This window comes from Nelumbo nucifera, chromosome 2, assembly GCF_055504915.1.
Source record: "Nelumbo nucifera cultivar China Antique chromosome 2, China Antique-T2T, whole genome shotgun sequence".
Classification (NCBI taxonomy): domain Eukaryota; kingdom Viridiplantae; phylum Streptophyta; class Magnoliopsida; order Proteales; family Nelumbonaceae; genus Nelumbo; species Nelumbo nucifera.
In genome coordinates, this window is record NC_142650.1 from 28,968,231 (window position 1) to 28,994,738 (window position 26,508).

At 37.1% G+C, this 26,508-nt stretch overlaps 2 protein-coding genes and 1 pseudogene across 8 annotated transcripts; all 3 read left to right on the forward strand.

Moving 5' to 3' along the window:
- The first annotated feature begins 2,805 nt into the window (after positions 1-2,805).
- Positions 2,806-7,890, forward strand: LOC104588605 (pyrophosphate-energized vacuolar membrane proton pump-like). The gene is made up of 8 exons (XM_010246610.3): positions 2,806-3,326; positions 4,902-5,476; positions 5,567-5,946; positions 6,082-6,168; positions 6,252-6,582; positions 6,666-7,076; positions 7,174-7,233; positions 7,328-7,890. The coding sequence occupies exons 1-8, from the start codon at positions 3,080-3,082 to the stop codon at positions 7,532-7,534; spliced, it is 2,298 nt and encodes a 765-aa protein (XP_010244912.1). The 5' UTR covers positions 2,806-3,079; the 3' UTR covers positions 7,535-7,890.
- A 9,071-nt stretch (positions 7,891-16,961) lies between these two features.
- Positions 16,962-20,821, forward strand: LOC104588604 (arogenate dehydrogenase 2, chloroplastic pseudogene; annotated as a pseudogene). Of its 4 annotated transcripts, XR_016082826.1 has the most exons (3): positions 16,962-18,212; positions 18,371-18,447; positions 20,377-20,821. The product of XR_016082826.1 is annotated as an arogenate dehydrogenase 2, chloroplastic pseudogene, transcript variant X2 (transcript). The 4 variants fall into 4 exon arrangements; XR_016082828.1 differs by lacking the exon at positions 18,371-18,447; XR_016082827.1 differs by lacking the exons at positions 18,371-18,447; positions 20,377-20,821 and adding an exon at positions 20,073-20,346.
- Positions 20,822-23,657: 2,836 nt separating this feature from the next.
- LOC104588603 (uncharacterized) lies at positions 23,658-26,122 on the forward strand. Of its 3 annotated transcripts, none has more exons than XM_010246607.3 (3): positions 23,661-23,920; positions 24,025-24,895; positions 25,474-26,122. In XM_010246607.3, exons 2-3 carry the CDS (start codon positions 24,200-24,202, stop codon positions 25,633-25,635), a joined length of 858 nt encoding a protein of 285 aa, XP_010244909.1. In that variant the 5' UTR covers positions 23,661-23,920; positions 24,025-24,199; the 3' UTR covers positions 25,636-26,122. The 3 variants fall into 3 exon arrangements, with proteins under 3 accessions (XP_088754969.1, XP_010244909.1, XP_010244910.1); XM_010246608.3 differs by having other exon boundaries at positions 23,670-23,794; XM_088898843.1 differs by lacking the exon at positions 25,474-26,122 and adding an exon at positions 25,243-25,448 and having other exon boundaries at positions 23,658-24,895.
- Positions 26,123-26,508: the final 386 nt, after the last annotated feature.

The window sequence follows — 26,508 nt, forward strand, 5'->3', positions numbered from 1 at the left end:
ATCCACTTTGTAGGTTTTCTGTGTGCGTTCTGCTTAATATAGTAATAGGTTATTCATATGGAGAAAGGAGGGATAGACATCAAAAGCGATCATTTCAATAGACACTAACCAGTCACCAGTCTGATCTTTTCTCAGTCTTATCTCTTCCCACATTAAAGGCTTGATGATAACGATGATGAATATGTCTACAATTTAATCAAATTATTCAAATGATTTCAGAACAATCTGGAAGTTCACTAGCTGCCAATATAGACTATTTGTTTTTCAGAGGTGCTTATTTTAATCTTTGTAGCAACATCTTTATCCAACTTAATCTATGTTTTTTTTTCTTATATTACGAATTGCAAGAAAATAGTCTTGATAACCTAAATCCGGTTCAACCCACAGATCAGGTTGGGTTGAATCATAAAACCAATACTGCTTATTTTATTGTGCATTCGCATTTCAACCGGCCGGCCCAGGCAGTGGTATCATTTGTTGGTCTGGACCAAGCGAACCAACTTGATCATCTGGTCGAATCGGTAGGTAAGAACTTTGGCATTCCATTAATTCAAGTAACGAACTATTAATTATGTCCTAATAAAAAATTGGGCCGTTTTCACCTATCCAGACCAAGCCCACCACCCCATTGACACCCATAAAACTCAAATGACAAATATACCCTTCACCTCGGGTTGATAAAACTCTCCACCTCCCAACGTCGATGGATCATCATGGTCCATGGAATCTCCTCAGGCCTCTCAGTTGCCGAGGAAAATGCCACTCATGTCATGTGGGCTTTTTCGTCAATACATTCTCGAAAACGACAATACACGAGAGACAATCAGACAAACGAGTGAACGACCTCTTCTATTCGTTTAATTTTTGGGCGTGAGGTTAGTTGAAAGATAGAAAATATTTAATAAATATCTACCCTTAATCATTGATAGACACGGAATCACATACGCATCACACTGTCCAAGAGGAATCCTACAAGATAGGCCCGGCCACGCGGATCCCACGTGGGTAAAAGCTGCGTCAGCGGGTGGATAAAATCAAAATTGGCTAAATATTTTTTAAATAAGTCATTTATTACCGCACGCCAAATTTCTTGAATTATTTTTTTTTCTTACGAAAAAATTGGAACACCGCAGAAACAGAGGGAAGCGGCATCGGCTGCAACTTAAAGCAAATGATTAATGTGGGGAGTTCAATATTAGTTTATTCGTTGCAGCCACGCGACTACAGGACTACAGGAGGAGACCATCCTTCTCTCGCGTATTTCCAATTTTCCAATTCCGCACTTCTTGGCTTCTGTTCCGTTGTGTGCAATCAAAACCCCAAATCTCACGATAATATGATGACATTAACAGCTAAAACGAACTAACACGTGTGGAATGAATGAACACGTGAAGGACCAAAAATGGTATGCTGCCATCCATCGCATTTCGCATAGGGATGTCAGTGGGTCGGATTAAGTTGTAAACCCGCACTGGCCCGAACATATCAGGTGAGGTTCGGGTTAATCTTAAACTGGTTTTTGGATCGGGTTCATGGTGAGGTACATTTGTGACTAACCCAACTCATTGACATTGCTATGATTAGGGCTGTCAATGGATTTTGAAAACCCGTTACATGAGCCAAACTTCGACCCGATTACTGTTAAACCCACCATCCCGTTTATTAATTGGTTCGGATTCAAATTTATCCCCATTAAAATATCTATGTTCATACTTTTTTATATATGTATAGGTAAAAAATAATTATTTTTTTTTATTCTAAGTGAACATTATAGTCTATCCCACCTCACACAAATTTGAATTTTAATGATTATAGAGTAGAGTTCATTAAATCCAAATCCAATGTTTTGTTTTTATTTTTGGGAAAATTGGATTTGAAAATTCAATGGTCGGATCTTCAAATCAAACCCCTTTTCTACACAATGCTATGTATAACTGTAAGATAAGCTGATTTATCAAAAACAAAAAAGTATAAGATGAGCTTAGTCAAGTGTGGATTCTCATAAGCTGATTTATCATACACGTGTGTCAGTCATAATTTGACCTCGTACGATAAAATGCGAGTCGAGATATTGAAGGGGATGATGCAGGTCATGTTCTTGGTTAGGTTAAACGTGTTAAAACGGTTAAAGTTTAACCCTACGATTGTGGGGCCCACATTGGCCAACCATGAGAGCCGAGTCTCAACTCCCAACCTGCCTGGCCCCCGCTGTCCCCACGACGCGCATAACTGAAACTCGTCGCTCTGTCCTTCAATTCAATCGAGACAAAACCCATAATCACCAAAATTACAAAAAATATATAAAAATTTTAAAATAAAATCGTAATTCGTAAAACTGAAAAGAAATTCAGTAACGAAAAAAACGAATAAAAACAAGGAAACAAAATAAATAAAAAAATCAGTATTATCCACTTACAGTGAGGACCGATTTTGTGAGGACGAAATCCAATCTCCACAGTCACAGGCCCATGCACGCCATCCAATGAACGCCAGTGACGGAACGGCCGAACGAGCCTCTAAAAGCCTCGTGCTCCTTGGAGCACTGAACTTGATACATCCATTCGATCCTTACCGTCCAATTTCATAAAATGGGGTCCACAACGAAAAGGAGTTTAGATCAGAATGTCAATGACGCGAGGGCTCGGGAGCTGGGATGGCCGGATGGTTAAACAAAAGTAGAAAAATTAGAGAAAGGAAAAGAGGATTATTCCGGCTTCCGACACGAATCACACGATGTGCGTCTAAAATACGCCGTAAGCGTTACCCGAATATGCTCTCCAGTTCAGGCTCATTTTCTTTTTTGAATTTTTTTATTTTATTTCAATATTTTTCCCTCTCTCGCTCTCTCGCACTCCCTCTCTCTCGACTGGACTACTTGTACTACTTCTCTCTCTCGTGTGTATATAAGGCCGAAGCAAGGAGCTAGACGCAAGAGCACAAGCACGAATCCTCGCAAAGGGTTGCTTTTTCTTGCTGAACTCGGAAGGAGTTACTGATTCCTGTGTATTTTCGTCATTGTTCTGGCCGGTTTCGGGCGGAAGCTGCTGTTTTGCGGTGATATTCTGGCGAAATTTCGACCATGGGTGCGGCGATTCTCTCGGATCTCGCCACGGAGATCTTGATTCCGGTTTGTGCCGTAATTGGGATTGTGTTTTCTCTCGTTCAGTGGCTTCTTGTCTCTCGAGTTAAGCTCTCGCCTGAGAGGCAGACGTCGTCGAACAACAGTAAGAATGGGTATAACGATTACTTGATTGAAGAGGAAGAAGGTCTCAACGATCACAATATCGTTACTAAATGTGCCGACATTCAGAGTGCCATCTCTGAAGGTGAGGTGTTTGGTTTAGATCGTTAGTTTCTTGTGAGGGTTTTGGGTTCTTTTTCTTCTCTGGATCTAGTAGTGTTTGTTTGTGACGCTCGTGTTTGTTTGCGTGATTTTCCGTGGATCGTGTTGGTTTGTATTGCAAAATTGAATTTTTTTATAGGCTTGCTGTTCTGCAGTTCTTGAATCTGTGTTTTCTGTCTCTGTGAATTTGAAATGTATGTTTTCTCTTTTGAGCTTATATTTGGAAGGAAGAAGACGCTAAGGTTTTCTGAGGAAACAGTTGTTGGAGCTTCATTGTTGCTGGTATCCAAGCATTTGATGAAACACTCTGAACAAGGGATTTTTTTTTTCTTTTCAGTTCTTGTTTTCTGAAACACGAATTAACAATCTTGTTTTTGGTTTCCAAATTGTGACTTTTGGCCTTTGTTTTGCTGTCTTCTTGTTTATACTATGTTATCGCTGTTTCCGGTTGATCATGCGCATCAGTTGGGAAAGTGCTGATATTGTTTACAAGTAATTAGAGCAGGCGTTGGTATGGTGGAGGTTTGGTACTGTTTTCTTCTTGCGACTTACTGTGTCTGATATTTTCGACTTTCCCTTTGTGTGGTCATATGTAGGAGTTGTTCTTTTTTTTTTTTTTCTCTTATGTTTTATTCGTTTATAATATTTTTCTAGTAAGCTTCAATTATAGATCTTCAACTCCTTTATTTTATTTTAACTCTTTATTATTAATTTTATAAGTTGAATTGACTGTGCCAGCTAGCTTGGTTTTAAAATCTCCTGCTGGTTATAGTGGACACCTGTGATCAAATTCCGATTTCATCAGGGTTGGAGGGAGGGCTTCCCTGTTTCAATGGCCAATTTGCCTAGCAAAAACTCTCTATCATGGAGGCTTTCTTGGCTTTTCTTTTTTGTCTGAGTTAAATAATTTGATCGTGATGACCAATCAAATAAAAATAATAATTTGATTGTGATGCCTTTTCAAAACCTTGAACATGGATATGATGACTATCAAAAATATCTTGAATATGATGTGGTTGATGTGGTGTTATGCTTTTTTTTCTTCTTCTTTTGGTAAGCTAAGTGGTGGTATGCGTGAATGCTTACGAAATTTTACCCCGCTAAATGAATAATCTTCCATATCAAGATTATATCTAGAAGCATCCATCTATGCATTAGTCTGCTGGGGTTTCAAGTGCTTGCCCATACTCAGTTGGGTCATGCCCTGTTTGGGCAATCTTTAATGTCCCCGAGTTGCATGGATCCATGGACCTTGTTGTCTGGGAAAGAATGGAAAGTTGCTGCCATTTGGTATTTCATTATGTGCAAAAAATGTATCTAATATATGTAATGACTAGTATCTGAGTCAAACCTCGCAGTTTGTAATGTTGGAACTAATTTGATTTAGGCGTAATTATTCCAGGCAGTTTATTTCCGCTGTTGGCTCTGAAACAATTGAAACTAATATTGGGTTTCAAAACTTGTTGGTTTTCTAATTGTACTTGCAATGCAAACACTTAATGATTTGTCAGAAGAGCTTGGGAGTTTCTAATTTATTGTATTTAAATGGTTGTTATAGGAGCTACTTCCTTCCTTTTCACCGAATATCAGTATGTTGGTGTCTTCATGGTTGCTTTTGCAATTCTCATCTTCCTCTTCCTTGGCTCTGTTGAGGGCTTTAGCACAAAAAGTCAGCCTTGCACCTACAATCCTGACATAACCTGCAAGCCTGCTCTTGCCAACGCCATCTTCAGCACTGTGTCCTTTATTCTTGGTGCTTTTACCTCTGTTGTTTCTGGCTTCCTTGGAATGAAGATTGCTACCTTTGCAAATGCCAGAACAACCTTGGAAGCAAGGAAAGGTGTGGGCAAGGCTTTCATCATAGCTTTCAGATCTGGTGCGGTCATGGGTTTTCTCCTTGCTGCAAATGGTCTTTTGGTGCTCTACATTGCCATCAACCTTTTCAAGCTATACTATGGTGATGACTGGGAAGGGCTTTTTGAGGCTATCACAGGTTATGGCCTTGGTGGATCTTCCATGGCCCTCTTTGGAAGAGTTGGTGGAGGTATCTACACAAAAGCTGCTGATGTAGGTGCTGATCTTGTTGGCAAGGTTGAAAGGAACATTCCTGAGGATGATCCAAGAAATCCAGCTGTAAGCATCATGGCATCTTTTTGTGGAGTATTTTGATATTTTTTACCTGTTTGGCTTCTTTATCACTATATCGTTTTTGTCCACTTTCAGGTGATTGCTGATAATGTTGGTGACAACGTTGGGGATATTGCTGGAATGGGATCTGATCTTTTTGGATCATATGCTGAGTCCTCCTGTGCTGCACTTGTTGTTGCTTCCATTTCCTCTTTTGGAATTAACCATGATTTAACTGCAATGTGTTATCCCTTGCTTATTAGCTCCATTGGTATCCTTGTTTGTTTGTTCACCACCCTCTTTGCAACTGATTTCTTTGAAATCAAGGCTGTCAAGGAAATTGAGCCTTCACTGAAGAGGCAGCTCATCATCTCCACTGCCTTGATGACTGTTGGAATTGCGCTTGTTACTTGGCTTGCCCTCCCATCATCCTTCACAATCTTCAATTTTGGAACCCAGAAAGTTGTGAAGAACTGGTAATTATCAAGGACCCGGCTTTTGCAAGAGACTTCTGACATGGAAGAAATGTTCTTGTAGATTTTTGTTATTAACACTATTAAGGACCCGGATTATGTTAACATTGTATATTTATAATCAATCTTGGTTTGCAGGCAACTATTCCTCTGTGTTGCTGTTGGTCTATGGGCTGGACTTATTATTGGTTTTGTTACTGAATATTACACCAGTAACGCATACAGGTATTGCATATTTCTGTCATCTTCCCTCTATTATATAATATCACATTTTGTCGTGATCCTAATGCCTCTCTTTTTTTCAACAGCCCTGTGCAAGATGTGGCTGATTCCTGCAGGACAGGAGCTGCGACTAATGTTATCTTTGGGCTTGCTTTGGGATACAAATCTGTCATCATCCCAATATTCGCCATTGCAGTCTGTATATTTGTTGGCTTTAGCTTTGCAGCAATGTATGGCATTGCAGTAGCTGCTCTTGGAATGTTGAGCACCATTGCCACTGGATTGGCCATTGATGCATATGGTCCAATTAGTGACAATGCTGGAGGCATTGCTGAAATGGCTGGAATGAGCCACAGGATCCGAGAGAGAACTGATGCCCTTGATGCTGCAGGAAACACTACAGCTGCAATTGGGAAGGTACTGTCTTATGCTGTTTGAGCTCACTAAATTGCTTGTCCATCATCTCCATGTTACTGATATCAACATTACCCTGTTTCTAGGGATTTGCCATTGGGTCAGCGGCTTTGGTATCTCTAGCACTCTTTGGTGCCTTTGTGAGCCGTGCAGCTATTTCAGCTGTGGACGTCCTAACCCCCAAGGTCTTCATTGGGTTGATTGTGGGTGCCATGCTTCCTTACTGGTTCTCAGCCATGACCATGAAGAGTGTAGGAAGTGCAGCTCTGAAGATGGTTGAGGAGGTGCGCAGGCAATTCAACTCCATTCCAGGTATCATGGAGGGCACTACCAAGCCTGACTATGCAACCTGTGTCAAGATCTCCACTGATGCCTCCATCAAGGAAATGATCCCACCCGGTGCCTTGGTCATGCTTACACCACTCATTGTTGGTGTGATATTTGGTGTGGAGACCCTTTCTGGTGTTCTAGCCGGCTCTCTTGTTTCTGGTGTGCAGGTAATACATGAAATATTTGACATTTTAGCTCCAAATTAGTTTCATATCCAGGGAGGGAACTTCACCTTATGAACTTGAGTATCTCCTACCATGGCAGATTGCAATTTCTGCATCCAATACTGGTGGAGCGTGGGATAATGCCAAGAAGTATATCGAGGTAATAATCCTTCTGACACTCGTATACATGATTGATCCACATAGTGTTCAAGAAGTATTGGTTTATTGACACTGCCTTTGAATTGCATCATCAGGCTGGTGCGTCAGAGCATGCAAGGACCCTTGGCCCCAAAGGTTCAGACCCACACAAGGCAGCTGTGATTGGCGACACCATTGGCGACCCACTCAAGGACACATCTGGCCCATCGCTCAACATTCTCATCAAGCTCATGGCCGTGGAATCACTTGTGTTTGCTCCCTTCTTTGCCAGACATGGTGGTCTGATCTTCAAGATCTTTTGAGAGGTGAACTTGATGTACAAGTCAGGGCGAGACGGAGATGGAGCCATTCTTATTGCTTCTTTATTCTCGCATCTCACCCCACTTCCCCTTTTACCCTTTTGGGTTTCTGTAGTTGATGGCTGTTTGTATTATCTCAGTTCATAATTTCTAGGGTTGAGCCAAGGAGGCAAGTTTCTCTGATTTTGGTTGATGATGATGATAATGGCGATCGATTCAGATAACGGGAGGTAGTGCGGTCTGTTTTTGTTTATTTTCTTTTTCTTATATTACGTGAATTTCATAATTCATATAAGAATGGTCTGTCCCAAATTATGTATATCTTTAGTTTCTCTTGAAATAGAGAGAACGTTTTGGAAGAGTGGGAATTAGCGCTAGTCGTGCTTGCATTTGCCTAATATGTTGAAGTTGAACAGGGGGTGGTTCCTAGCCTCCAGAAAGGCTGAATCTGAAATGCTCGACTGCCTAACCAGGTATCATCTGAAACATGAGAACTCAAGTGCCCTTACCGTTGAGACTTGAGAGAATCAGTTAGACATTTTCACTTGGGCAGTGAATGATGAGACCCCACCCTGGGCTGCTTTGTGTTTAATTGATACTTTATATTGATTATATGAGCTTAGGACGGACGGCGGCCTTCTAAGTTGTAAGTTTCAAGTTTAGATGAAAATATTTTGTAATCAGAGGAAAGAAAACTATTAGGTAAAAATAAAACAGTGGCACCGACAAGTCAGACATGGACAGAGGCGCTAAGAAGATGCCAAAGACAAAAGTACAAGGTCCAGTGATTGTTCTCTGTCACTTGTATACACTGTTACACTACACTGGTCCTCTAAGTCTAAAGTTGCCTTGCCTTGTTGGTTACATAATACTTGTGTGTTTCTTTGTTGGTCATATTTCATAAATCATATTATTTTCTGCTGATGTGCTAATTTCAACAACAAAATGAAAACAAAGAGTTTCATTGCGTGGATCATCCCTCTCGACTCTCGAGTTCCATCTCACAGGTGATTCATTACTTGGTATGATTGTTACCGTCCACATTGAATGTTTCCAAAAAATAATTTGTGGTCCTATTTTTCAGTTCCCATCATCATATGAATTATGAGCCAGCACATCACAGATCACACCCATAAAGGCTAACAAAGTGATAATGTGGCTACATTATGCATGCCTTTGATGCTACGTATCATTCTAAGCATCCACAATTTTTTTTTTTTTTTTTGCGTCTTCTTTACATTATTACATACTTCATCGAAGTTGGGCACGTACGGTATCACAGCCCACCATTCTCCTTGGTCCCGTCTTGACTCTTGACTCTTGAGGCCATGTATCACTTTCCTACTGCTGCCATGAACAATCCATACTGCTTAAAGATTTATAATTTCCATCACTGCATTGAGAGATCCATCAACAAAACAAAAATTCTATAGGTGTTTTTTCTTTTCAAGTGATAGTTTATTTGCTCGTGTCACTCTGTCTTTGTTCGATTTTGACCCCATTTTGTCCATTAAACTCAATTCGTGTTCTAGACTCACATATTATTACAGTTTCTGCATCATGCTGCTTATGGGTGGAACTTCAGAACTTGTATCGGGTTGGTTTGGAAATTTGTTAAATTTTCAACGGATACGAAATCAAACCCAAGTCTAAATGTAGCTGATATTCCTCAATTGGGGGGTAATTCGACTTGCAGCCCTAATTATACTGAACGGGTTTGGGACTTCTGGTTTGCTTCTTTTTGAATGACAGCATTCCTCTCATCCCATATTATATTCTGTGTAGGTTCAGAGTTCAGACCAATCAATTTGTATAACCATAAATGGCATACAAAGAAAAGACAATGTTGCATTTGATCATGAGCTCTTTAATAGCTTATTCACTAAAACTCCAAGGCCACGTATAGTAAGGATGCAATTGCAAAACCGAGACAAATTTCTACTCTTTATTCAATTTTTATAACTGTTTGGTAAGAATATGTCTTCATACTGAAAACCAAAGTATATCTTCTGTTTATTTTATTTTTTACACCTGTGCATTTTAAATTGTTTCACAAAACTCAGAAATATAAATTCAAATAGCACCCAAAAATGATGTAAAAACAAAGATAAAAGACAAGTAAAATAGAGATGATACATAGATTTGCATGGTTCAGCTTATAGCCTACGTTCACGAGTGAAGGAAGAGTAGAGTAAAAAGTTGTGTATAATTTTTCTCTAAAAACTGTAAACCCCGAAAAACACCAAAACATCTCAACTTCTATTTAAGCCAAAAAAGATGTATACAAGAGAAAGCCCCGAAAACTCTGTAGCTCTTTGTATTTGGGCTGGACTCAAACTAAATATGGTTTGGCTCTGAATCACCCCTATGCTTCCACCATAAACCATTATAAAATTTTGTCTTCGGATTTTTCTCAACTTAATTCATAACAGGCCATGAAGCAAGGCATAATAAAAGAAATCAATAAAAAATGGCCAATATATAAAAAAGTAGATTCTAATTTTAAAATTCACGTTTACAGTTTTATACCCATCACAGGCAAATGCAATACAAAATTTAACAGTCCAAAAAAATAAAAAAACAAATTTTCATTCATACCTTTTTACCAAATTTACATTTACATCAATACATATGCTTTTTTGAACTCTTACCAAATACAGCCTAAAAAGTAATTCATTCAATTCAATTACTTTAGCTATTACCAAAGAGCACCTATGTTTGTGCAGTGGAGAGAACCAAATTAGACCAAGACTTTAATGCTAAACAGTGGGGAAGTTCACCATATATTAACACTACCACAAGACGCAGCAGCCAGAAATTGAGTGAATGCCAAAAATACCTTACGACGTGGCCACAAGTACCACTAGTATCATGGTTACATAATTGTGTGTTTTCACAGCTGACTTAACCTACTTGATCATTACCTTTTCCCTTTTCTTATTCTTCTTACTTGATCATTACCTTCTTTCTTTTTGAACAGTCCCTTTACTCATAATTCAAAATTTAGTAAAAAATTCATCAATAAAGGCTTTTCTTCTCAGTGTAAGATTACAAAACTGTAACCAAAGTTTAAATATTGATAAGACATGCACACACATGAAATGCAGTAATATGGATTTTTAAATCTACAAAAAAGAAACATGGATATTTTGAATGGTTTCTTAACATGGTAAGAGCCCGTTTCAACAAAGGTATGAATAGGCCTGTTCATGCTTCAAGCCCAATTATCTTTTGCGTGAGGAGCATGTTGGAAAATAAAAATCTCTCACCTATCAGCTTAAGGTTTTAGGTTGAAGGTTCCTTATGGGAGTTGAAATCATCCCCCACAAGAGGCACTCCACAATGTTCCACAGCACATCCCCACTGTCTACTGGGAACATCTCCCCATGATAAGTATTAGAAATGATGAGATATTGTCACATATCTATTAAAGGGAGTCCACGTGCCAAGATATTAGATAGTAAAATTGGGTGAGTGGAAATAGGACAAATTAAGCCGGACAAGTTGTTAGTGACGTGTAGGGATTAATTTGATTTTGTACATGGCTGAGTTGTTAGTTTGAGAGTTAATTGGAGTCTATATATATTCTTGTAAGTATGGTTTTGAGGATATGAATTAAAGAATTTTACCTAAAACCATTTGGTTTTTATCGGAGGTCTCTCATTACACAGCGAGGATGTGCTGTGGGACGTTGTGGGGCACTCCCTTATGATAATCATTAGAACCCTTCCCTATTTACCTTAACCTTGAAACCTTAAACCGAAGAAATTAAAAATAAAAGAGCATTGTACGGTTAAAAAATGCCACCCCCAATTTATATTGATCTCTGAAACGCCCAATGTTTGTGTTTTGCACGTGTTGATACTTTGAACCTTGCTATGGAGGGTTTCAACCCGCAAAACAACATAAATCTTAAAAATTAGGTGAAATGTATTGATATATTGATCTCTTGTTAAATTTATGATGCCTTTTCTTTTATTGGTAGATCTGAGATCAAATCAGCCCCCCACAAGACTGTGCCCCACAATGTTACACAACACATCTCCGCTTCCGCTGTGTATTGAGAACATCTCCCAATGATAATATCAGAAATGAGAATGTCATCATCTGAAGATGTTCTCAGTACACAATGGGGATGTGCTGTGGGACATTGTGGAACACAGTCTTGTGGGGGGCTGATTTGAACTTGATAGATCTATCAATTTTTCCCATCAAATCAAAAAAATAAAGATATTACAAAAAAAATGCTTTTTTCTGTTTTAAATGATTTTGATGCTAAGAAAGGACAATAAGATTGTAAAAATAAAAATAATAAAATATAGAATAACTATTCTGATAATTAAATTTATTAATCGCATACATATGATTCTTCTTTTTTGTACTTAACACCACGAGCACACACACTAACTTTTCAACTAGGTGGTAATAGCAGGATTCAAATCCGTGTCTCTGTTGGGACAACCCAGTAACATGTCAACCGAGCCACTACTCGGTTGCATATATGTGATTCATGTCTTAAATTTATCAATTATGCATCCTTTTTCATTCTCACGGATCCGATATATTCTTAGTTTAAGATCATATATATTTCTATAAATAATTTAATCTACAAATAATAACATACTAACATATTAATGATTTAATACTTGTAGTATTTTTAAGAAGTTATATAGCAATGAGATAGTGTATATAATTTTAATCTTAATATAATCTATAGAAATAAAAATAAATAAAATATAGTTTAATTGTTTTAGTATTTTGGCTTAACATAGATAATGAATTAAACCTAAGCTAATTAAAGCAGCATTCTAATGCTTTATTATCATCATCAACTCATCATATTCAATATGTCATGTTGAATTTTTGAATTTTTAGTAGATTGGAAATTGAGACATTGGTTGATATATTATTGGTGAAGCTATTGTATGATACCTCCATATACTATATGTTGATTGTGTTGTCTTGATTTACATAAATCATTAAAATATGTGCTTCTGATATTTTAACTAACACCTTTTCATGGTGATTAATATTTGTATTTTAAAGTTTGTATTATTTTTATGATTTCAAAAACATAAATCATTTTTTTTAAATAAAATTAACTGGTTTTTTAGGAGAGTGTATTTTAGGCTCAGTTTGGAAAGAGTATAAATACATTTAAATAATACAAATACAAGATTTTGCACTCTTTTCAAACTGTCTTAATTTTTTTGTTGATGTGACAATTTAAAAAGAATATATATATAAAAACAAGAATATTCATGTTATAGAAGACCCACCAAATGTTTGCCATGTGGTAGGTTGAAGACCGAACCATAATTTGTGGTTGTGCCCCAGGCGTGAGTCAATCCCTTTCTATCTATTATTGCATTTTATAATCATTCAAGTATAATCACTTTGATCAATAAACGGAATGGGCTATTCCGATTCTAACTGTTTGGTTGGACGGAATCGAAATCCTATTCTTGTTCTTATTGGAATGGCATTCCCCCATTTGAGGGAATGATCAATCCCTTTCTGCCCTTTCTTTGGGAATGGAATTTCATTCCTGTTGATTTCAATTCTCATTTACATTCTTGTTTGAACCAAACAGACTATGGGAATAGACCATTTTGATTCTGATTCCAACTGCGAACCAAACGGACCTTGATGATTTTATTAGATACAAAGCCATTATTCAGTGGTGGTCACAGCTATGGGTATTGGGAGGGATAGTCTTATATAGCCCTAACTTTTGACATTTTATTGGGGAAAATTCCTGATTAGTACCTTGTACTTTTGGCCTATTGTCACTTTGATCCCCAAACTTTAAAACGCAACAATTCAATACCCAAACTTTCAAAACATGCCGTTAAGTGGCATTCGAAAAGACAAAAATTCCCTTCGAGTATCATCTAATTTTCTTTATCGACCATCCAAATACTGATAGAAAATGAACAGTCCCAAATCCTTGTCTCTTTTATTCAACAAAGTTGGGGTCACCACTGAGATGTGACTCCAACTTTCTTAAATAGAAGAAAAAAAAATTTGTAACTGTTCATATTTTATCAATGTTTGAATGATTAATAAAAAAAATTAGATGACACTCGAAGGGTATTGTATCTTTTCAAATGCCACTTAACTCAACGTTAATGACAGATAATGTATTATAACATTTAAAATTTCGGGGCCAAAGTAACACCAGTCACAAAGGGAATTTTCCCTATTATTTTATATAAAGTAACCGTTTCAATACTTGAATTTGCATTCTCAAAATTTCTAGCCTAAGATTTTATCATTACACCAAATAATGACCCGTACATGACTCTATAAGATGGGATCCATGAAAAACATGTTCAACTTTGTCTTTTAGTGCGTATTTTCATGAACTCCACTGCCACCCATTCATAAGAGGGAGAAGTTTCCAAGAAAAATATAACTTTGTTGTTTACTTTAGTGACAATATTGATTTATTCCTCTCATAATTATTCCATGGGCTTCTTTCTTTTCAAAGTTTTTTTCAAGGCAACATATCCAAAGTATCTCTTTCCTTCATGGAACCAGCACATCTACTTTTATTGGGTCTTCAATGGTTTTATTGGTATTGTTGGACCGATCGATCATGATTTGACATATTAGCTTCATATACATAGGAACAACATGTTTTAGGCTTACGTGGCATATTGACCTGGTATTCTTTGGTTTCCCTAAACTTAAATTTGGTTTGATAGAAAATAAGAGAGAAAGGAAGTTTAGTTCTTAGGGTTTGGTTTGAAAAGAGTATAAACATAAATACATACAAAATAATATTTTGTAATGTAAATTTCATTTGCACTATGTAATAGAATGAAACATGGAGTATTCATTGGTTTCTTTTATTTGCAAAGTAATAGATAATATAAACATAGACATGTTTTGGTGTGAGAGAAATTTTTAGGTATATATTGTTTGGTTTTATTTTATTGCTCACAAGCTAAATAATTAAGTATATCTTTTAAATATTACATAATCTTTTTTTTTTCACTTTAATATATTAACTAGATAGTGATGGCCCCGTGCCAAGTATGGAGCCACCATTCTAACCTTTTTTTTAATATCCATTATCAATTTATGTCAGGTATTTTTTTTTTTTGTATATAAGAGATTAGATCAAGTTTTGTTTATAAACAATAATCCAATTTATTTGAGATCACTATTTACATAGTGGATCTAATTTTAGTATCTTATTTAATTTTAAAAATTAAATCATGTTTTAAAGATAATAGAAATGCATTGTCACTTAGAATGAATTTTTGATGCATTACTTTTCGACATTATTATCTAGGGTTTAGCCATGATAAAAAAAAACATCATCATCATCATTATTAATATGGTATAATGATTGATCAAAGCTCTTTTGGTATAATGTCTTTTCAGAACATTCATTTACTCTATTACTAACAATAATCCTAATCCTAGAATAATAATGATTGTGATGACATCAAACATCATCACCATCATCATTATTACTATGATGTTGAAATTGAAGTTTCTATGAATTTTCATATGAACTTTTTTTTCATCCAATCATCAAGGTTGAACCCATGTGGATGGTGGCCCTTTGTTATGATCCTCAAAATTCCCTTAGATTTCTTATAAATATAAAAGCATCCCTCACCTTTTAAAAGGACATTAACCACTCTTATAGGCTTACTTTTGTGTTTTGGCTAGCATCCGTTTATTAAATAAACATTTGTACTTGATTTCTCTTCAAAATCGAGAAAAGTACTTGATAGATCGTTTTTGGATCAATTAAGCACCATTAGGTGCCACATCGGCGGAATAGTGAATAAACGCTCAATCATTGGGAGAAACATTAAATGAAGCTTCCTCTAACGGTTGGTGCGCACATAAATCAAAACTCACTTTTATGAATATCAATACATACGAATGAATATGATGGGAAATTTATTGATTTAATGATAACATGACAACATTTTAATAAACACGTATCACGAAACACCTACAAAACAAAACACACACACTATATTGAGAGGAAAGTAATCACCTTTCACTTGGGGTATTCCACAATGTGAATGATTATGCTTTTTTAAAACAAAAACAATTGCTTTGTTTTTGTGAAAACAAAGCCATCCACATTGAACACCCCTTATTCTACATTAATTGCTGATTCACAAGAGGCAAACACTTTGGGCATTAGATTCAAACATCCAAAACCCCATCGAAAAACATTTTAACGGATCATTCAATAAGGGATATTCGAGGCTTAGGAAAAAACAAAGAGGAGAGATTTCAGTATTTGTCAAAAACCTCAGGGAGGTGTAAGGATTTTTCCCGAAGATTGGGGCATTTTGTAATTTGTCTTAACTAAAAATGGATTTTACATGAAAAGACAAAACAATACTTGGGATAAGTACAATACAAACCAAGGTTTTAAAAACCGAACCATTCTAGCTACCGGTTTTCGGGTCAGCGGTTCAATCATCTGGATTGAACGGTTCAGACGGTTTGCATATTAAGGTAAATGTTTATATGAGATTTGTCCTAATATGCAAACCTCGTAAGAGATGTTGGCTGAGAGCAGAAAGAGAACTATTGTTTGAGATAGAAAAAAAGAAAGAAGAAGAAGGAATGAGAGAAGGAGGGAAGGAGAGGAGGGAAGAAGAAGGAAGAGGATGAGGATGATTGGATGCTCACCGGCGACGACGACGATGAGGCGGCGACAACAAATACTGATCTGAGATCTGAGAAAGTTTGTGTCTTCTTTTTCTTCTTCTTCTTCTTCTTCTTGGATCTCAGATCTGAGATCTAGGAAGATCTGAGTTCGTGTTTTCTTCTTCTTCTTCGTGCTAGATCACAGATTTGAGTTCGTGTTTGATCTCAAATCAGAATCATCGAGTTCTCTGTAATTTTATATTGCGAACTGCTGATCGGGTCAAACGAGTCGACAGTTCGACCGCCCGGGTTTGCGATTTTTTGACGAAATCAACAGGTTTTGACCTAATAACGGGTTAGAGGTGAAACGAAACTGGTTGTCTGAATGGTTTTCAGGCCGAATGGTCTGACCGTCCGGCTCAATGACGGTTCAAAAACATTGATACAAACCATATGTTGGCACTTTTCCTTCTCATGCAAACACTTCCGTTCAACACAATTAAGATGCTATGCACCATCACCGTCTAATTAGAATCTTTCTACATGGATCCACACTATAACGGTGGAATGTTGTGCTTGTATACAGGGAAATAGTCTAACTACTTTTATAAATTTTCAGATTTCAGATTTCCGTTGGAAGTCAGCCTTTGCCCTTTGGTAAGGACGTAAGGTAACCCCACCCAGTCAACTGTCCACGCCTCCACGGGGTGCAACTTGGGCGGGCTTCCGGGTTCGGGTCGGAGAGTTGTTAAAATTTCAATGGACTTCAAATCGGGTACCCTATAAAGAAATATAGGGTTTGCTCCATTATCATCCGTCACTGATTCGCTACGCAAACGCAATGGCCTCGTTCTCTGCATTGCATCCTTCCCAAACGACTCCGAATCTACCTACGAAGCTGCATGCAATCTCTCGCAGCTTTCCTCATTCTCGGCCTGCATTTCTCTCCTTCACTTCCAGAACCCGAGTTCCTCGCCACAGTCTCCAAATCAGAGCTCTCGATGCTGCTCAACCCTATGATTACGAGGCAAAGATAAATGACCGCTTAGAGAAGAGCACGAAGCTGAAGATCGCCATTATTGGGTTCGGAAATTTCGGCCAATTCTTGGCTAAGACCTTGGTTCGACAAGGCCACACTGTTTTAGCACATTCTCGATCGAACTATTCGGCCGCGGCTCGTGAATTAGGGGTTTCGTTCTTTTCTGATCCTGATGATCTCTGTGAAGAGCACCCAGAGGTAATCCTTCTCTGTACTTCAATTACTTCCACCGAGTCCGTTCTTAGGTCGTTTCCGGTGCAAAGGTTGAAAAGGAACACCTTGTTTGTGGACGTTCTTTCGGTGAAAGAGTTCCCCAGAAAATTGTTCCTTAAGGTGCTGCCGCCGGAGTTTGATATTCTCTGCACTCACCCCATGTTTGGACCAGAGAGTGGAAAACATGGGTGGGCTGGGCTTAATTTCGTCTATGACAAAGTGAGGATTGGGAGCGAGGAATCAAGGATTAACCGGTGTAATCATTTTCTGAACATTTTTGCTCAGGAGGGTTGTGTCATGATTGAAATGTGTTGTATAGAACATGATAAGTATGCAGCAGGGTCACAGTTCATAACTCATACAATTGGGAGAGCACTAGGGAAGTTTGGACTGGAGACTACACCTATAAATACTAAGGGGTATGATACATTATTGAATTTGGTGGAGAACACAGAAGGGGATAGCTTTGATCTTTACTATGGGCTGTTTATGTATAACAAGAATGCACTGGAGCAATTAGAGAGGTTGAGCCTAGCTTTTGAGTCACTAAAGAAGCAGCTTTTCGGCCATCTACATGATGTTCTTAGAAAACAACTATTTGAAGATACTGAGGGGTTGGATCTTTCTGAGGAGAAAAAATTGCTTCCTGAACTACATCCAAATGGTGTTGGAATCAAACCACCAGAAGGAACTTGAGATAAGGCCCTAAGGAAATCATCCTTTTTTGTCTTCTTTTGCTTCCATAATGATGGCAAAAAGGCTTGGCAGAATGTATGCATGAACAAAGAATCACTGGTAGGATTGACTTATCATTACACAATCGGTTGATATCATAGAGAACAGAAATAGGAGACAGAATCAAAATTGAATTAAACTTATTTTCTTTTATTTGTTTTGGTAGGCATTGTAGCTTCAAATTGCAAAATTGAGGATTAAAATGTTCTCTGATATAGATTTCAGGAAAAATTGGATCTAGATTTGGTTGTGCTGAATCTTAATATTGTTCTTCATACAGTCATCAGAAAGGAATGTAAATTATTTCTGATCATTCTGCGCACCAAGTGTTCTGTTTCTTTTTTGCCACTGGTAAATAAAACACTTGATTTGACAAGAAGAAATTTAAGTCTTGATAAATCTATGGCTACGTTCAAATTATTTCTTATCTTCTTCACATAAACTGTTGTGTCACTACTGGTAAAGTGGTAAGCTATAATCCATATTTTACATAAAAAGGCAATTAGGCCCAGATAAATTAATGCCTGCCTAGAGGTAGATCAGTGGTTCCTCCACCATGATTATCTTCATCATGGGCTCATCTATGGTTGGTTCTTTCATTGTTCTGTTTTCCTCGGCCATTTTCTCAGAGTGGTTATTGCTTTTATCAACTCTTCATTGTTTTCAGGTTTTTCAATTGGTTTTATTCGTTTGAGACTTTCTTTTTTCATTGTTCACTTCATATCTGATCTCCAAGTGTTTTGTGTTGTTTCTCTCTCATAAGACCTGGTTTTCTTGTTTCGTTATTACTTTTTTCTTTTTAGATGGGTAGGAGAGGAGTTGTGCTTACTATAAATTTGTCCTTATTAGATTTTACAAAACCTTTGGAGAAGATTATGACATGAACAGCAATAGGGAAGAGTTATGGTGAGCTCTCTCTCTACCATGACCAGAGCACCAGAACATAATGATAGCTTATATAAATATTGTAATTTATGTACAATTGCTCGGATACCTCTGAGATGGAAAAAATAGAAAATAGAAAGAGAACAAGAAGAACCAGAAAATAACACTTATGTACATTCTACTATGTAAAACATCCTATACTAATATGGTACAGCATATCATCTTTCATCTGTGTTTTCTTCAGTCCTTCCAAAACAAATTTCAGTTTTGATGCTAATCAATGAAGACAACTAGAGATGCTGATAATTTACAATTAAGAAAATTAATTATATCACTTGGAAATAGTTTTCTTTTTTTCCTTTATAGACGGTCTTAGAAATCTGGAGCTGAGGAACCCCTAAGGACCAACTAGGTGAGGTTGACCAGAGAAATTAGTTCATTTTAAGGGTATATCTGATATAATTGTTTCTTAAAGTAAGGCCAGGTTATATTTGATATTGTCTGCACAGATCCCATGATGGAATTTTGAATTTTTGGATGTGGGAGAAGATGGATTTCATGGCTTGGATAAAATGCTAATTGTACATTTTTCTCCCAAGTTCCAACTACTGTATGTCACATCAGCGGCATGTTCAAAGTTCTAATTTGAAAACCACTTGAATTTACAGTTATGTATGTTGCACCATATTCTTATGGTTTTACGTACTTTGTCTATAGTTGAATCAAATGTTCCTGAATGTGTGTTCTAAATGGTGCTATCTAATGCTAGCTCTTGTATTCATTTTGATTGGAACATTAAATTTTATCGGGCTGGCAATGTGAGATTCTTTTGGATTAACTGTTGAAGTCCCCATGGACATTGAGTATTGATTGTAGTCCAGAGTTTCTACATGTTCCACCAAACTGTGCCAGCGAGGTCCTCAGAAACTTGATTAGCACATAGCTTATTTGCCCATTCCAATACTTCAAGAGAAAATATTATGATTACATTGGATTTAGATTAGAACATTAAATTTTGTTGGGCTGACAATGCAGGATTCTTTTGGATTAACTGTTGAAGTCCTCATGGACTATTGATTGTAGTCCAGACTCCAGAGTTTCTACATGTGCAGCCAGCCAAACCGTACCAGGGAGGTCCTCAGAAACTTGATTAGCACATAGCTTGTTTGCCCATTCCAATACTAAAAGAAAAATTATATGTTTACATTGCTTACACATTTCAACTCTGATGAAAATATGAGGTCAAACTAGACCCTTGGGCACCCCACCAAAATAAAAAAAAACGCTTGACCATTGGCCTGCATTGGTATTTTTTAGTAATTGATACATGTACATGCAGGTTGGTACAAATAAAAACAAACATGCAATGAAAAGTTGTTCCATGTATCTTCATGGATTGGAGACAGGAATATTTCAGCATATTCACCCTTGTTCAAACAGTGAAATGCAATTGGACTCTCATTTTAAATCATCCATTACTGCTGTAGTGGGTCAGATTTAAATTTAAATATATGAAATATTCCAGCAGCTCAATGTGCGTCTCTCAATGTAAATATGTCTTGGTGAAGATATGAAGTTTTTGTTTCTTTGGGCTATGTGAGTCCTTGACTTGATGCATTTCATGTATGTTTTATATCAGTCCTTAGTTTTTGAAGTTCATTTTGTCTTTTTTTTTTAAGCTCAATTTTCGTTTGTGCTAGTATTTTGATATTGCACGTGATAGAACCGCATGCTTACTGAATTTATCTAGTAAAATTACTATCCTTTGCTCTTTGATTTGCTTAGCCCCTTTTCTATTTTCACTACTATGTGATTACTAACTTCATAACCTGATACTGAAGGTTTTACGACCTCATTGAATTCTGTAAAAGAAAAGTTTTGATAAACTTTTGAAGTAACATATTTAGTAGTTGATTTAGCCAATGCATTTTGAATTCATAAAGGGGTGTAGACACCACACCTTGTGGCAGAGACCAGCCCACATTATACCACTGTCCCCAGTTGTTCTAAATTATAGACAAAATTGTGTGGATAGAAATTAGTCCACACCATGACTTGTTGATTTCATACATCACGTACAGTTTCTGAATTATTAATAAATATAAAATTAATATATTTGCCATTTATGTCAATTATTAGAAGATAAAATGTCTATAATATGAATTTATGTAATAGTATAAAACCATTTTGATGAATAAAAAATGGTGAGAAGACTAATTAAAAATGGTACAATGTTTAGAAAAATCATTATAATATTATCTTCAGTAATAAAGAATTTAAAAATGAATTTGATTATAAATGAAAATATGTTAAAAGAGTAACAAAAATGAGGGTGGCCGATAAATTGAGGTGTGACCAGTAGAATGTTCCACACGAAACTGAACGCCCCATTATATGGTGTACGGTAGTGAACACTCCTAGTGACATATGAAGACTTGGGTCATTTGATGCTTTTTATAACTGAATTTCTGGTAACATTTTGATTGTGGCCGCAACTTTTTATTGTGACTCCCAATAAAATATGGACACCGTTGTATTATAATTCAAAATATGAGGTGATCTGCTTTTAGGTTAAGATCGTTAACATGTCCGTGTTTCATTGGATAGTTGCAAGAAAATGCTGTGACAGAGGTTGCAGTGAACTCTCAAAATTGTATCCAATGTATAGAGAAAATCTGATTTAGTTTTTGCTTTGACTTTTACCTTGGTCGATTGCAGCTTAGGTGGAATAAATAAAACCTGAATCTAAACAAAAGCCGAAACACAAAGTCAACCAGAATATGCAGTCTCATATATTTGTGCTAGTGTATAAAACAGTTTTAAGACCAGTAATAAATACTATATAAAACAGAATTTTGGGCAGTCAACCATGAAAGTCATTTGAAAGAACTGAAAACTAACACGAATATGTGATTAAACGATTTGATCACATGCGTAGGTAGAAGACTATCTACAGCATGTGTTAGTAGGGGTGCAACTTGGGCCAACCCAGGTTAGCATATTAATCTGTTTCAGGCTCGGGCTTTTGGGTCAGGGCTGTTCAAAAGCCCAATTCGAGCCCCCTCCAAGTTGCACATCTACCTGTAATATAAGTTGCAAGGTGAATCCGTGAATGTATGGAAAGGCTAGAGGCAAACCAAAACGGACGTGGGTTGAAATAGTTAGAAATGTTTTAATTATTCATTGATCAAGACAAAACAGCATTTATGTAGCCAATCCCATATAGTTGGTATAAGGCTTATATTATATAATGATGATGTATTTGTACTAGTGTAAATGAAAATGCATTGCAAATAAACAGAGCGCATAGCATTGAGAATTCACAGTTGTTACGCACTTTCACCAAGGATGTGCTTGGTTTGAAGGTAAAAATAGGTATACAAATCCAGATACTCCTTATTCTCCAATAAAAATAATCTCCAGAGTGTTATTTTAATTTATTAATTATTTTATTTCATTTTTGTTTGTGGTTAATGGGCTTTGGGAGATGTTTTGGGCTTCCCTGGAAGCTCGGTAATTTGGAATGCGACTTTTGGGATGGACAACGGACTTTAGGGTTCCTTTCGGCCCAGTAAGGATGGAGGCTATAAAGACGAATACTAACTACTAACCGACCCTAAAGACCTCGAGAGAAACATGTGCTGAATCTGCTGATGGTATGGTTTGTGTCACCACCCAATTTATTGCATCACATGGCCTTGATCGTCCTTTCGGCTGAGATTTGTTAAATGAAAATTAGCACATTACTCTCTATCTCACTGTAGAATTCTGAATTACAGCCCCTCATAGTCTATTAAGTAATTCCCCTATAAATCGCATCCTGCTGATAGATTTGACATCAATTCACGGTCAGAATTTATCCCCTGTATGGTGGAGGTAAAGAATTCTGAGATCAGTCATTCTCCCTATAAAGAACTTACATCAGAAAACCAGAATGATGAGAGAGAGAGAGAGAGAGAGGAGCAATACACGATAACACAATATCATGCCAAGCACATGAAGAATGAAGGAAGCAATTGACGAAACAGTTTGGACTCGCCTCCCACTATTCAATGGGCCATAGTGATATGAAGATTATTATCATCCACATTAAATGAAATGATGAAATGGGCCTATCACTAACCAGTAATTAAGCCCAAATGTGGAAATAACACAATTTTGAACCAAAATTCTTTCTGCTTGGTTGGTTCTACACATGGCAATTGGGTTGGGTCAAGACTCTTCGGGTTGTTGAATTGAATTTTGGGTTCGATCTGTAAATGTTAGATTGACCCACCTGTCAATTTGGGTCATCCCTAAAAATAACTGAAATTTAAAAAAATAAAGAAAAAATACATAAAAAATGATAAAATTAACAAATTAACCTTACAATTCCAAAAATAAAATAGAAAACTTGAACATTCAGTAATTCAACAAATAAACGGGAGACTAAATAGTAAAGATTAAAGAGTGAAAACTTCTAATCTTCTAACAATATATAAATAGTTCCAATTAGACCTGATAATTGGGTCAGTGGATTGATCCATGACCCAACCCAACCCAATCCAGTTTTTTTCGGGCTTGGGTCGGGTCATTCTCAAACTCAGTACCTAAGCCTAAATATGAGACCCTAACCCTGTTTTTTGGGGTTGGATTGAATCAACTTTTTGCCAGGTCTAGTTGGTTCCATCTATTAGTCTCTCACTCTCATGCTTACAGAAGAAGCATGTAAACCCAGGATGCTTCTTCCTCTCTTCCTGCCTCTGCAGCTCTCTGTGGTAAGCGACCATTATTCATTCTTCAACCAGATTTCTAAGTTCGACTTTATATGAATGCCCATAATGTCTGCGAACTTCCACAAGAATCAAGCTTCGAGTAGTAATAATTCCATGATTTCCATCACTGTAAGCAGTCGCCATGTTTGTTAGACTTGCAAGTACTATACCCATTACATATTTTTTGACTTTTCTGGTTCCCTTTCATTTTGCTTTGCTTTCTGTTTCATTAGTTTACGAATCATAGATGATGGGAGCTCAATTTATGATAAATGGAGGCAGAAAGATCATCTTCCTTTGAGAAATCTGAAGGAATTTTGTACCGCCAGGAAACGGAAGCGACAAATCCCTGGTTAAAAATCAAGCCCAAGAAGCAAAACTAATCGAAATTGAAAGTCTGCAGGGATCATGGAGAATTTTCACAATGAAAAGGATGAATTTTACAATGAATCAGTGGTCATGAAACATAAGGAAAGAGAGTCTTGTAAGAGAGGTGTTGGTGACAATGAATCAGAGGAAGGAGTATCAACAGGAAGTCGGTGTTGCACTGTTAATTCATCGTCATCTTTCGTGGTTAGCACTCTTGTAGGTGGTGCAAGCTCATGTGGGAAAGACTGTAGAACAAATTGCAGGTCTTCAAATTCGAACCAGACGAGCAAGAATTCATCCGGAGACTCGGGAAGTAGGACTAGCAAACATTCTAATGTGGATAAGATACGGCTGAGGCTCAGTGCGATCAAACAACTTGATATGAGATTGCAAATTCTTGAAGAAGATACCAAGAATTTCAGAGAAGCGTTTTTAAAGGCTATAGATGAAAGAAATGAATTGATGAATGAGATTGGGAGGATATTTCAAACAATGCATCAGTGTCTAAGAAATAAAAAAACAGAGGGAAAACCTCTGGAGTGTGCTCGGACTCCTCTGATCCTTGAAGAAGAAGATACCAAGAATCTAAAAGAAGCTTTGTCTGGGGCTATGGATGAAAGAGAGGAGTTGATGAATGAGATATGGAAGATATTTCAAATCATACATCAATGTCTAAGAAATCAAACAGCAGTAGGAAACTCTCTGGAGTGTGATCTGATCCTAAGCGGTAATGAGGTATGATCTGCGTCCTATTTCTTTCATTATTCTCTATGTTCAAGAAATAATTCTTTCTGACATTTCACTGCTTCTGTATTTAGTATTCAAGTTTATGAGACACCTTCTAACCTCTTGTAAAAGCCTAGAAAATTGAAACTTCCATGGTTTGCATTACTCCAATCAGTTCAGTCAGATTGATTTGGGCAATTTGGTTATGGTATTCTTTTCTTATGCTTTCATTTTGATGCCTTAAAATCTGTTTTTATACTAATAAAAGGAAAAATAATGCAAACCCTCTTACAGAACTTTGTCTTTTGGTATTTCTCTAAATTTCAACTCACAAACCACTTTCTCCTGAGTTGCAGAACTGTGTCAAATTAACTAGGCAAAGCATGCCCAAGGATCAAAATTTCGATACTATATCCGGCATATCGTATTGTATCGGCAAGACCCCAATGTTCTAAATAAGGGGATTTTAGGGTTTTGACCAGTTTCAGGGGGTAGGCAGGCTTAAGACCGACCCCCTGACCAATTTTCATCCCATTATTAGTATTCTGCTTTTGTTCTGATAAATAATTGTGCATGTGTATGAACAGGATAATGCCACAGGAAGCGGTCTGCCACAAGTTCTACAGCAAGGGGCAAGTCCCCTTCTGATCACTAGAGTACTTAAAATCAATGCCTTCACATTACAGCACCTTTCTGGAGTGACTCAAGGATGCTCAAATGGAAGCCATGGATTGAATGCTATTCCTTGAATGAATATGTCTTGCAATCTGTTTAACAAGAGTTGAACTCCGTCATGATGACATCGTGGCAAGTTTGGATGAGTGTTTTCTGGATATTCTTTCTTCTCAGTTGTGTTTAGTTTCTGTAACTGTACACATAGGAGATACTGCAATTTGAGCATTTTTTTCTATTTGGTATTAACTGCAGTTTCAGCAATTGACCCTTGCGCTTTTGGTTCTGTTCTCATATTATCATCTTATCTACTAAACAGCAAAGCAGAAAAAAGGGAACAAGAGAAAGGAGAAAATTGTGGGAGAGAGAAAGAGACTCCTTACTTAAAAGGAAAGATTGTCCAGACACTCAAGATGTGTGCACCTGCACCAACAGGTTAAACTCCTAACCATTGTGCCCACCATGAAATCTATGTTTCCTATTTAACGAGGACCTTAAGACCTATTTAGCCAACCATAAATGATGTAGCCCTGAGACAGAAAATACAACCAAGAGTTTTTCACCCATGATCCACCAAAATAATTTTTTTTCACATGAAGGCAGAGATCCCACCTCTGCAAGTTCCCGAAATAGAATCCACAAAGAAGTGAACATAACAAATGGTTTGACGGTTTCAGTTCTCTATGGATTTCAGGATTTCAGGTTCATCAATGCAGCGGCTTACGTTGGATAACATAATGCAAAACTATAGTTTCATAGCATCTTTTTGTATGGGATGAGAATGTAGTTTGATTCCATCAATCATGGGAGTCAAACTCATGAATCAAGTGAAGAAATAACGAATTGGTTGATTGTCTTGTCGATGGGAAAAATAAAATCCTATAGGGTTCAGTTCACCAAGGGAGGAAAGAATATTCATGGTTTTCAAAACCGGACCGGACCAGATGATA

Coding starts and splice junctions, on each gene's coding strand:
- LOC104588605 (XM_010246610.3), top strand. CDS start 3,080: ATGGGTGCGGCGATTCTCTCGGATCTCGCCACGGAGATCTTGATTCCG. Junction 3,327..4,901: donor TCAGAGTGCCATCTCTGAAG/GTGAGGTGTTTG, acceptor TGGTTGTTATAG/GAGCTACTTCCTTCCTTTTC. Junction 7,077..7,173: donor CTCTTGTTTCTGGTGTGCAG/GTAATACATGAA, acceptor CTACCATGGCAG/ATTGCAATTTCTGCATCCAA.
- LOC104588603 (XM_010246607.3), top strand. CDS start 24,200: ATGGAGAATTTTCACAATGAAAAGGATGAATTTTACAATGAATCAGTG. Junction 24,896..25,473: donor TGATCCTAAGCGGTAATGAG/GTATGATCTGCG, acceptor GTGTATGAACAG/GATAATGCCACAGGAAGCGG.